This window comes from Struthio camelus, chromosome 1 (assembly GCF_040807025.1).
Source record: "Struthio camelus isolate bStrCam1 chromosome 1, bStrCam1.hap1, whole genome shotgun sequence".
NCBI lineage: Eukaryota > Metazoa > Chordata > Aves > Struthioniformes > Struthionidae > Struthio > Struthio camelus.
The window spans coordinates 156,950,648-156,963,327 of NC_090942.1; the positions used below are offsets into that span (position 1 = coordinate 156,950,648).

General features: G+C 40.0%; 1 protein-coding gene across 14 annotated transcripts in view; it reads right to left on the bottom strand.

Annotated features, from left to right (window-relative positions):
- MCF2L (MCF.2 cell line derived transforming sequence like) overlaps positions 1–12,680 on the bottom strand; it is a 173,833-nt gene that overhangs the window by 59,718 nt on the left and 101,435 nt on the right. For all 14 annotated transcript variants that reach the window (XM_068926768.1, XM_068926761.1, XM_068926686.1 and 11 more), the window contains 2 exons: positions 11,602–11,685; positions 2,992–3,106 (listed from right to left, as the gene is read on the bottom strand). In XM_068926768.1, coding sequence (XP_068782869.1) covers positions 2,992–3,106; positions 11,602–11,685 — 199 coding nt within the window. The remainder of the gene's footprint in view (positions 1–2,991; positions 3,107–11,601; positions 11,686–12,680) is intronic.

Here is a 12,680-nt window from a genome sequence, read left to right on the forward strand (position 1 = left end):
AGTTTAAACAACACAGGTATAAATAAAGGAAAAAAGCTTCAGTGTTCCTCTCCCTGGTAATCTAGCAGTTGGCAAGCACAACCTGGACAGCACCTAGCAGTACCATGTTGCATATAACCAGTATAGTAGGTCTTGCAACATAATTAAGAGGAAGAAAGCTGATTACAGGGAAGACCAGTATTTCTCGTAGCGTGCATACAGTAAACAAAAACGTGCACGAAGGAAAGACGTCACTACCAGTTTCAAACACGAATTCAGCATGGTCCGTACTGAGTTGCACCAGATGCTGTCAGAGAAAAGAACGAGGAGAACTGCTTCAGACTAGCATTTAGTCACTGTTATACAACATGCATTTGTAAGAGTTTTTAACCTAAGAGAACCATGTAACCCAATCTGAGAAACACAAAAAGGAGATCTCTTGATTCATACAATCATGCAGGTACAAAGGACATCAGCAGGTCTCTAGTCCAACCTCCTGCTCAAAGCAAGGTCAATACCAAATTCAGATCAGGTTGTTTAAGGGCTTTGTCCAGCCAGGTCTTGCAAACCTCCAAGGACTGACTCCTTAACTTCTCTGGGCAACCTCTGTTTCAATGCTTAACTACCCTCCCTGTGACAAGTTTTTTTTCCCCCCTATATCCAAGTAGAACTTCTTGGTTGTCTTTTCCACCTCTTCATTCTCACTGCCCACCTCCATGAGGAGCCTGGTGTTGTCCTCCTGGTGCTCCCCATCACAGCCGGATGAAGGCTTTTGGGCCCCTGCAGCCTTCCTTCCTCCAGCTGAGCAAGCACCGATCCCACAGCCTCTCCTTGCACCTCAGCTCCAGTCCCGGCCATCACAGTGGCCCCACTGCACTTGCTCCAGTTTGTCAGCACCTATCCTGTCCTGGGCCCAGAGGGGCCTCAGACTTGCAGATGGGCTTTGGCAAGGGCCACAAAGGGACAGTCAGTGCTGCCAGCAGGATTTTGCATTTCCCCATTGAATTTCACGAGGTTCCTGTCTGCCCATTCTTCTGAACGACAGTCCTGCCCTCCAGTGTATTGACTGGTCCCCCCAGTTTCTCATCCACAAACCTGATGAGGGTATGCTTCATCTCTTCCTCCAGGTCATTGACAAAGATGTTAGACAGGACAAATAGGCATGGTAGACACCTAAGGAACCCTTTCTCTAGGTACAGCATGAATCATAAACCACTACCCTTTGAGCTTGATGATCCAGGAAGCTTTCACCCACCCAGTAGTAGTCCACCTCTCAAGACTAACATCTCAGCTCAGATACAAGGGTGCTAGGGAAGACCCTGTTGAATGCCTTGCTAAAGCTGACATAAGTGACATGCACAGCTCCCCCCAATTCACAGACCTAGTAATTTCATCACAGAAATCAGTTGGTCAAGCGCAGTTTATCCCCGTTAAATCCATGCTGGCTATTCCCAATCACCTCTTTCTTTCTTGTGCCCAGAAAAAAGAGGACTCTCTCCATAATTTTCTCACAGACCGAAGTGAGGTTGACCAGCCTGTTGTTCTCCACATCATTCTTCTTGCCCTTTCGGAGGATGAGTGCAACATATGCCTTTCTCCAGTCACAGGGGACTGCCTCTGATCTCAAAAGCCTTTCTGAGATGACAGAGAGCAGCGTCACTTGCTCGCTCTCCACTTTAGGAAGCGGCCCATCTAGTCCCACAGACTAGACTTCGGTCAAGATTTCTCAAGAGATTCCTGACTTGATCCTCAACCCTTGCTAGTCATTCTCCTCCTTGAACCCTGTGTCTAAGCACGGAGGCCTGGAAGACTGTCAAAGGAGACAGAAGCAAAGAATGCATTGAGTACCTCAGCATCATTGGCATCTGCTACCACCACTTTAACCAGCCTATTCAGCATAGGTTCACATGTAAACTTCTTTGCTTATTCTTTGGCTACTAATGTAGAACATGAAAGTAACGTAGCAGCTCTTTTTGTTGTCCTTGATGTCTCTTGCAACTGTCAACACCTGGTGAGCTTTGAATGTCCTGAAACCATCCCGATATGTTTGAACAACATTTCTGTATTTCTCCTTTGTAGCTTGTTCGTGTTTCCACCTCCTGTGTGCTGTTTTTTTGTATTTGAGTTCAGTCACAAGTTCCCTATTTAGCCAGGTCAGTCTTCTGAAACACCCACTGATTTTCCCGAGGATCAGGATACACCATTCTTGCGCTTGGAGGATGCTTAGAGACTTGCCAGCTTTCCTCAGCTCCTTTATCCTTCAGAGTTGCCACCCATGGGATCCCACCTATCAGTTCCATGAATAACCCCCAAGTATGTTCTCTTCAAGTCCAGGGCCTGTACTCTTCACTACTTGCCTTCCTCAATCCTGTCAGGATCTTGAACCACACTGTTTCATTCTCTAACAAATTTTCAACAAAAAGCACCATTTGTATTGAGCAGCCCACTGATGACACTACAATGCCCTCTAAGAGGACTAGGATTAATTGCTGGGCTTGCTTAGCACCCTTAGTCAAAGGGTTGGGAGTGCTAAAAAGACTGTATATTCAGCTGAGCTAGGGAAAGGGAGTACAAATGGTTGGGACAAACCCTTGTACATAACTATAAAGTATTCCCTCATACTGAGTAACATCCTGCATAACGTCCAAATTTACAGGAATTAGAACGCTCTGCCAGAATCGTACATGCTTCCAACTAAAACAGAGCACAGCACTCTGAGGTATAGTACTGCAAAGATAAGAAACAAGGGGACAACTTCTATCACAGAATCTGCATCCATACAAACTAGGAAGTAATTTCTTCTTTCATGCCCCGATGAAATGTAAGTAGTGCTGTACAATTCATTTAATAACAGTGTTAGGCAGTCTTGCTGATCAAGACTCTCATCAACATTGTACTACAAGAGGCACTTTCATTTTCTTTAATAAAATACCAAACCTTGTCTGTACACCATGACCGAACATGAAAAATCATTTAGCAGATAATGCTATTTTCTCCTAGACAGGTGCTCACCTTGGGATGCTCGTCAGGTACGTCAGGACATTCTGGAACTCCTTTTCGGGGATCTCGCTGAAAGCTGGATAGTCTGGAAAGGTGATAACAGGGCAGCCATCTCCCCCTCTTCCACCTGAAAGAAAAAAGAAAAGAAAAGAAAAATCCACCAGGAGGCATTTTTACACCTAAGTCCCTTTACCCAGGTTGCAATTTCACAGCAAAGAAATTATTGTATTTTTTCCATTTTTGATGCAGTGCTCATCAGCATCCTTCTCACCCTTAGGACAGACTAAAAGAAGTGGCAGAACATTAAAAGGATTGAGGCAGTGTGTTTCAAGTGAGGCAAGAAATCTCATTTCTCAGATTGCCTGCAACAGGTAAAACAAAGCCAAACATCTACACCAGAGTATGGCTACCAAAGAGGTAGATATCATTATCATCATCTATATCTTCTCTGCCATTTCCACTGTTGTGAAGAATTCACAAGTGCAATGCTTTCAATGCACTGCCCGCATGTTTTTATATGCGAAATGTATTTTTTGTAAAGGCAATGTTAATCTTTCATGACATAAGGAAGCATATTTTCATAAAGATTGGTTGGACAAAGGACTTGCTGAGCCCTAGCAACTGCATAATGTTAACAGTGGGGGTTAGGGAGGTAGGAGAAGGTAAGACATTGCTAGATTATCCTTGCTTGACAGTTCAGAAAGAATAATGAAAAATGACCGTGCCAAAAAAAAGGTTTTTTTTGCAGCCCTCAAATCTGACAGTTGTGTACAAGTAAACCGTATTGTCAACATTGTGTTTGAACATGACAGCAATAGTGATTTGTGAATATTTAACTGCGCTGTTACCCAGTTCAAGTGCCTTTGCCTTCATCCTCACCAGAAAAAGGAAAGAAATATTTGAGCTCAGATATATCTGATAAAAGAAACTACCATTTCCCCCTAAACTCTCAAGTAATTAAAAGAGCACATATAGTATCATCATGTTTCGTTGTGGTGCATCTGATAATTTGGTGCTAAAACTGTATAGCTCCTGAATACCAACTCTCAGAAATTGATGTGCCCTGGATGCATTTAAACAACAACAACAAAAAACTATTACGCAAATATCACAGCTCCGCAAACATAATCTTTATGACACATCCAAGCGCTGCAACAGGGGAGTTAATTTTAGCTACATAAATACTCATAACACAAATGTAAATTAAAACCAATTTTGATTCTTCTATTCTCTTTTTCTGCCGAAGCTCTGAGGACCAAAGAATTTTCCCCTCTCGTTTTTATTAAAAATTATTTTTCCAGGCACAACAAAAAATATTTCTACTGCTTATGAAGTGCTCTGTTCTCTCTAAAATATCTATTTTTAGGTACAATTACACATGATTTGCAATATCCCCCTTGGTTATTTGCTTTGCTCCACTTCTACAAATAGACTACGTGAAACAAAGAAAAAGAACAATACGCTTGCGGGACGCATTGTAAAAGCGGAACCACTAATGATGACTTTCAGGAAGTTCCCAGAGCATGACTGGTTGTCAAGGGCAAATAGAGCAACCCCGCCATGCCATAGCCCATTAATTTTAACTTTCTAATCCAAGGTTATCACGAGTGGAGACAACTCTATCCTGTCATATGCTGTTAGACTACTTAGTTGTTTACCGATTACGTTACTCTACTATTTACCTGAACGGACACTTACGCACACATATAGCTTTGAATGCTGCTCAAGTGCTTTCCATTATCAGGGTCTCACTGCGGAAAACAGTTTAAGGCCAAGCGATCTGAAGTGCTATGCATAATAAATTCTGTAGAATTTCAGCTTTAATATTGATGGACTCTAGAAGCCACTTTTTAGACTGAAACTTTAAATATACCATCTCATGCCACTCTAGCAGAGCAGTCGTTACTTGAGTGTTTGTCACTGCAAGCGACAAAAAGGTCACGGAATATATAATGAAGTAAAAATCGTACATTTCAATTGCATTTTGATTAAATAATGGTAAACACGGTTCAATTTTTAAAGCGCCCTGTGCATTTTACAGTGTCCTGTATAAAGACCTGTGCAGGCCTCAGGCAGCAAGGAACGAGACATTTTTCCTCTACTCAGAATTGCATCATTGGCTCACCTCTGTACAAGCAGCATTACACAGCCTTATTCCTAAGTTAGCTGTGTAAAATGTGATTTCTGTCCTTCTCCCAGAACTAAATCAAGTCACAGAACCTAGGGGAGGGAGAGAAAAGGGAAGTGGTTTGGGTTTTTCCCCCCCCCCCCCCCTTTTCTTTATTCAGCGAGAAGGAGAAAACATGCAAGTGAAGAAGTGAGCAAACTTATTTATCTCATCCTATTTGAAACATAAGCTTTAAGGAAAAAATAAAGTGACTTATTACAACCGATTCACATAATAATAATAACCATCCAGTGTTTCAAAAGCATATGCAGCCGATTACAAAAAAGGACAAGAAAATGAACTCTGCAAGTCCTACAATCTGTGAAAACAATTCAATTGGCATGGAATAATTTTAAAAGGAGCTACTGGAATTTCAGTCACAATCCACAAAAATAGGGATTTAACTGTAATATTTTAGTAAATTCAGCCCTTTTGGTAAAGTGACTGCCTCTACTTTCCCCACAACCACAACAGCTGGACATCCATCTTCCTCCCTCCCTTCCAGGGCATAGTCCTGAAATTTCAATCACAATTTTGGAACAGGCTAAACTTATTTGCTGGCCAAGTTGTGCTCACAACAGCACATAGGAGCCTCCTCTATTTCTAGGCTTAAGCAGGGTTGCACCAATTTATCCAACCAGAATTTAGCAGTTCAGGTGCTCCTAAGACAATCGAGTATCTCTTTGAGATTGCTCTTTTTTAATCTGTTGGATCTAAAATTCTAAAAGGATATTAAAAGCCGTATTTTTCTTAAAAACAAACACCACTATGACTGTACAATGAAACGTTAAAAAAACGCTCAGTAACATCTTTTTGAAATATTAAACAAGTGCAATTCGAGCACCAGCTATTGTTTTTGTTTAAACGGCAGATAGCAGAAGAGAACGCATCAGTTCTCAGGCACATACAAGCAGTCTACACCCGTTCTACCCGCAATGATTCCTAAGCATTACTTAAGATTTGCTCATAACATATAATTGTGAAGAGCATTCTCCAAAACAGAAGACTATTATTTCTCAGTCTAAAAATGGGTAAAGCATGGAAGCAAAGTAACTTTATACTGCAATGTATACTAGTAACTAAAAAAACAAAAACATCATTTTAAACGAAGGAGATTCACCTCTTTACCCGAGTTCCATGACACTTTACTAATGTAAGAATTTACTATTGACTCATTTGCAATTGACTCTGTCAACCTATAACTGAAACATCTATAACAGATTTAGTATTAAAGCAAGTGCAAGTTACCTACGTAAAAGGGAAGGTTTTTCAGTGGATAAATCACTACGATTTTAGTAAACTTCCAGCTAGGTGGAGCTGTAGCCTAAATAGATCTACGTTCTTTAGGCTATGGCCAGTTTTTGTATCAGTGACAGACCTGTATTTTGGGCAAACATGCATTTTAAAAATCTGTTGAATTTCACTAGCTCCATAGGTTAGGCAGCAAAATGACTTAACTCTGCTTATGAAATAGCACTTGCAATTATGTCCCACAACTCGTGTGTATGAATGGAGTGGAAAAACGATCCTTGCAAACTAGCTGTGCTACTGTGGGATGAGTCTGGGGAGGTTTACCTAAAGTCTAGACAATTTGGCATTTATTCTTTATATTTTGCTACCTCTAACTTTTCCCACCACTGTTGAAAACTTTGTTTTTAGACAAAAAGCACTCATGCCTCTTGATTCGAGTCTGTGCAAAACAGTGTTCTGATTTCCTTAGTTTGGCACATTTTTATCACCCTATCTACTTTACCAAAAAAAACCCTCAAATATTTGAGAAATAATTATTACCCTTTAACCTTAAAATGACGTTTACAGGGACAATTACAGAGCTTATGAGCTACTTGCGCATCTGTTAAAAACAAACAAACAAAAAAACCCAACCCACAAACACCAAAAAGGAAATCCTCCATAACCTTGTTCAAGATATGTTAATTTTTTTAGTAGGGCTGGCAAAATTTGGGAGCAGCTATGTAGATTGCTCTGACCTCTCAGCAGCAACAGCAAGAGATTATTTTTTGCTCCCCTAGTTATTCTGCTTCAGTTGAATAAGAAAAGGTATTCTCAGAAGTACTCTGCCCAATCTCATAAAAAGGAAACAAAACGGACAGAAGGTAGACGCATACAATGCGATGTCGAAGAAGCAAAGAGGTGGATCCTTTAGCCTTAATCCAAAACACAAAATAAATGGCATTCAGTTTAGAAGAAAAAGATATTATCTCTGTGTTGATCAGTATGCAGACACAAGGCTCAAGAGCATCATCATGCTTAAATGGTTCAGATCAACAATCTGAGTTCAAAAGCCCTGCTAAGGAAAAGATCCGAGTAAAAGGACTCTTGTTCACAGTGACGTCCAAAGTTGGTATCGGGATGAATGAGAGAAATGCTTACTACATATTTTGCCTTACTGTGGTTGTTGTTCAGCGATTGCGTTCGTATGTTTCTGACACAGAATTTTTTTTCTGCTCAGTATACTTGGACTATATTAATTTTATATATACACAAACACACGCTGTCCAATTAATATAATTGGAGTACTCACAGTATTTGAAATTAGAGCGTAGACCTGACTGAAGTAGTCGATAAAACCTTCATTGCATATTCTTTGCAAAACACAAAGAGTCAAGGGAGGGGAACTTATTAAAATATTCTCTCTTTGAAATGAGAGAGAGCTTTCACTGATATTACTTTACAAGCTGCATTTTATTTTACTGAGGCTGATCAGCTGCAAATATACTGGGTTACAAAGGAGATTTCAAATACATTCAGGTGCAAGTTTGATTATCGCACAGGAGATATCTTAGCCAAGGGGTCACTCTCATTCTCTCTCTCTCTCATTCTCTTCCCCCCACACCGCCATCACTACAGGCAGCGAGTTTAGTGTACTGAATATAAAAACAACATTTAAACCCAAGTCTACACCCGAGTAGCTAGGGCGAGCTTGAAATTGGTAAGTGATACCTTATTCCACTGCCAATACATATACACTGAATGTGTTGCACAGGTAACGAAAAAATCAAGTTAGTATTTAAAAAAAAAAAAAAGAAAAAAAACACCCACACAATGCTGTCCTATATATGGCACAGAATTCAACCAAAAAATCCTCAAACCCTATTTTATTGACAGGGCCAGCAGCCCAGGGTCACTTCAAAGGGAAGAGTTTAAGCAGGGAGGTACGTTCAGATCATTTGCATAGAAGAGCGAACAATACTGCCAATGAAACAAAAGCCGCAGAGAGCGAGGAGAAGCATAACGCTTAGAATTAGAGGGCCAAAGGTATGAAGTATTTTGAAAGCTAGTACCAACGCTAACTTTTTGAAGTGCAAGAAAAACAACCACGAATCAATAAGCAAAAACGCAAGTAGCATAAAGAATTGCAAAGAGTAGCTCACAGGTATACTTCCTTTAATGGAAATACTTTGAAGTTGGGCAATGCACAAAGAGGCATTCAAAGAAGAGTGAGCCAAACTAAGTGGTTCAGTATTCATAGTGGCTAAGCGTCATTTTTACATCATGTAGCTTGTACCAATTAAGATACATATAAAGATACACAGCTGCCTGTATGCTCTTCTTCACCTATATTTACTGAACATACCTGCGCGTAACACTTGCAGATAGTCGGAAAGTTGGATCTGAAAGTAATACCACAACTTTCCAGTCAAGGAAAGATAAAAGGAAATACTTATGTAAAAACATATTAAATGTGAATGAAGCAGACTGTATGCACGGTGCACATTTGCCAGACACTGTGATCCTTGAAAGGATTTAAAAAAAAAAAACCCACACAGAAAACTTTGCAATGCAGAAGAAAAGTAACTGGTTGCACAAATGAAAACTAGAGGAAGAAAAGGTAAGAGCGGTGAAATAGTGAAGCATGTAGAGAGGATCATCTGTTTTGATATCTGGAAAGGGGCATCTAATACTGCCTAACCCCCTCCCCCAACCCAATTTTTATAAAGGTTAGGATCATACTCCGCAGGAAAAAAAAAAAAAACCAGCAAAGAAAGAAGTAAATATTTTACCTCTAGCTCACTTGTTAACTTTGGGGTTTACAGACTTGTGTGAATGACTGATCAGAAGCCCTGTCTAGAGCTCGCCCACTCACTAGATTTAGAACGAACATGGCTGCATACTCACAACTAAGAGCGACAGCTACAGCCTTCAACATCTGTATGAGCAGCTAACAACTTCATGAAATTACACTTGGGCATATTTATTGAAAAAGTGAAGCAATAAAACAAGTATTTTGTTTCATTTCAAGCCTAACTTGGAGGTCCCTGTGCCATTTCTCTTTTAATTATAAGAGAATGAGAGAGGTGAGGTACTTTGTACCTGCAGAGAAAAAGGCAGAGAGAATCACGGGATCCTGAATCGGACCAAAATACAGAAAGTAGCTCAGGAAGGGCTATTGTCTCTACTCGCAGAGGACAACTAGTTTTCATTCACTATTCAAGCAAGCATCCCACAAGACCTAGATACTTCCCATTAGAGAAAGTAATGTAATTCTCAAATATATACAGCATTACTGTTTAAAAAAAAAAAAATGCATCTTCTAAAGACAATAGTGATTCACCACACCTTCAAAGAAACTACCCACTAAAAGTATTCACAATCTACAGACTTTTGTTTTAATCAGTTTTATGTCTTAAGAGTTTATTTCCAAGGCAATATACTAATAACAAAAGTCACCTTCACACACAATGAATGTTTTTAGGGACATACAAGCAAAGTCTCTTGTAAGCACAACTATAAGAGCAAATAAATACTATACAAATTGAGTACCAAAACAAACTCTATTACTTTGTTCACAGAACCCACAGAAAAACTATTTAGCATAGCAAGGAAAATTAACCTTTAGCGTTCTGTAGGACACTATTAAGATGAAAAAAATTGAAGTCCAAAATGACATGAAAATGCATCATAGTCAAATTATCCAAGATAACTACGTTCTCCATTGTTTTTTTTTTTTTTTTTAAATCACAATCCACAATAATGCAGCTGCCCTACTATTTCAGGCAAACAAACCAGACTTGTAATAGACACAAGGGTTAAATATAAACCGAGCAAGACAGAATGAGAGATGGCTGCCCTTGCTAAGCGCCACTGCACTGTGGATGTAATGAGTGTTGAATATGCTTGTGGCTGTGTGAACTTGATCAAGGATCTTATGGGTAAAGAACCTCCAGCTGGAATCAGTGAGATTCTGTTCATCCACTCGAGTCACCACAATTCTCTACTCACTTCTATGGGACACCCCCCCCCCCCAAAAAAAAAAAAAAAAAAAAGCAAAACCTGCCTGCAGTTCCCTAACGAGGCCGATTCTTGTATAACACTATCAGAAGAAACTTTTTGCCCCTGGTTAAGAAGGAAGAGATTAGAAAGGCACAAAAATAAATTGCCAGAGAAGAATGGCAGTTTAAACACCTTTTCACTTCTTACTGTTCAGTCATCTCAAACGGAGCATGAATATCCAGCTTCATAAACCAAAAAAAAAAACCCACCTTATTTCCAAGTGCTACCATCACCCAAAAGAGAAAACAGTCTCTATCACAGACCCACATTTATTTTAGTTCATGCAGTAGGAATAAGCCAGAATTAATGATCAGCTATGAGTACAGTGAGATTTAATGAACTTGGGCCAAGCAAAGCAGTACATTGTCTCCTCATGTCCTGCAGCGAGAGATACAAAGCAAAAGGGAACACTCATAAAGCCTAACTTTAGCCTAGACAGGTAAATCTCCTTTATAGTGCAGGCGACAGGACAGCTTTGCAAAGCCACTGACACTACCCTTCTCTATATGACGGAGGGAGGACTTGGCTACAGCAGGGTCACCGGCAGGAGATTTACAGCCAGGAAGGCAGGACAAACTAGAGAAGCTTCTCGGATACCTTCTTCACAGCCTGATCAGTGAGCAAAGGCATCATCTCCAGATACATACACATTAGCAGCTAGTCTCGGGCCCTGCATTACTTTAGATGGAGCAGGTTCAGCAGCTCGAGGACTGCAAGACCATGGCAACACTCAGAGTACCTATGCATTGCACTCTCCAATTTAGTTAGCTCGGAGGGCTCCAGATCAGTATTTGAGCAATATCTCAGCTGAGAGCACCGGGAAGCCCAGTATAAATACCTGCAGCTCCTTAGCATTGACTACATTGGACTGTACTAGGCTCCTCAGCGCTTCCTTATTTATTTTTCCCCTTACTGTTCTTCTGTTCTACCCCTTATTCCATCCCATTACCCTGGGCACTGGAAAATGAACTAGAATTTAAAATTTCTATTACACTTCTTTTTGTAAATCTTTAAGTAACAAGTCTTGGTAGTCTGTATTTTGAATTGCTCATAAAGAATAAGTTTCTCTAGTATGAGGTCTCAGACATTGTGGAAGGGTCTACCCTTCCACAGGGTCCAACCACACATCCGAACAATGACTGTAGGAGGAAACATGATCTTACCTGATAGGTAAGCAAACTGCTTCTTTAACTGGTCCTCAATATCTGCAGCATAGAGGGGAATGATATCTTGGTGCATGATTTCATCTGTGGAGAGGGGGGAAAAAAAAAAAAAAAAAATCACATTGCAAAGTCATTTTATGTAAAGTTTCACAGCAGACATACAAAACATCCGTCCTAGAACAAACACCCAGAAAACTGCCCGTGTTTTCAAAAGTATTTGAAAGTGTTTCAAATCCTTCAGGTGCTTTCCAGCAGTAAACATTTTGCAAAACAGCACATTGATAAATGATTAAAAGCAATGTGGATTTGCCAACATTTGGAAGCAGCACAGGATGTCACAGAACCCAGGGTTTTAGAACTATTGCACCTCAGGAATGGTGTTAAATAGTGGGGCTTCGTACATTTCAAAATCAGTTTTCATAAAAGCCTTCTCAAATGATACAAAAGAGACGCAGGAAAACTGTAAAATTCAATTTGTAGGTCATGTTGAAACCATCCCACAGCACACATGGGGGACCTTTACAGACTGCTAAAATTGTACAAACACCTACACGCTCATCAGAAGTGGAAAGAGCAGCATACAGCTGTGCAAAACATTAGTGCTATTCCATTCAAAGGGAATACATTTTATTGATGAATATTCTTAACTGTTCTGCACAGTGGGAGCATAAGATCCATCATATGGATTAAAACTTACAATGTCTCTAGCCTGCCATGCAGTGTCTAAATACCACAAGGAGGCAACGTTCTTTGAGACAGGTACATCATGCTTGAGAGTGTATTCTCACATGGCACCCGAGTTGGTACAAACGTGGAAAAGCATTGCTTAATCTTCTCTTTTCACCCTTTTAAATTTAGCTTAATAACAGATACAATACTTCTCTGATTCTTAATTTTCTGCCACAGGATTTGAATTGTTGCATTTGCCCCAGCACATTTCCAGAGGTCAAACAGAAACCTAAGTTTTGCTGACCACTTAAATCTTCTGACTGCTATAAATATTTTAATTTCAGCTGCATGACAGAGTTGCCTCATTCATTGACCTATGATCTCATTCTTACAGGGACACAAAATAATTT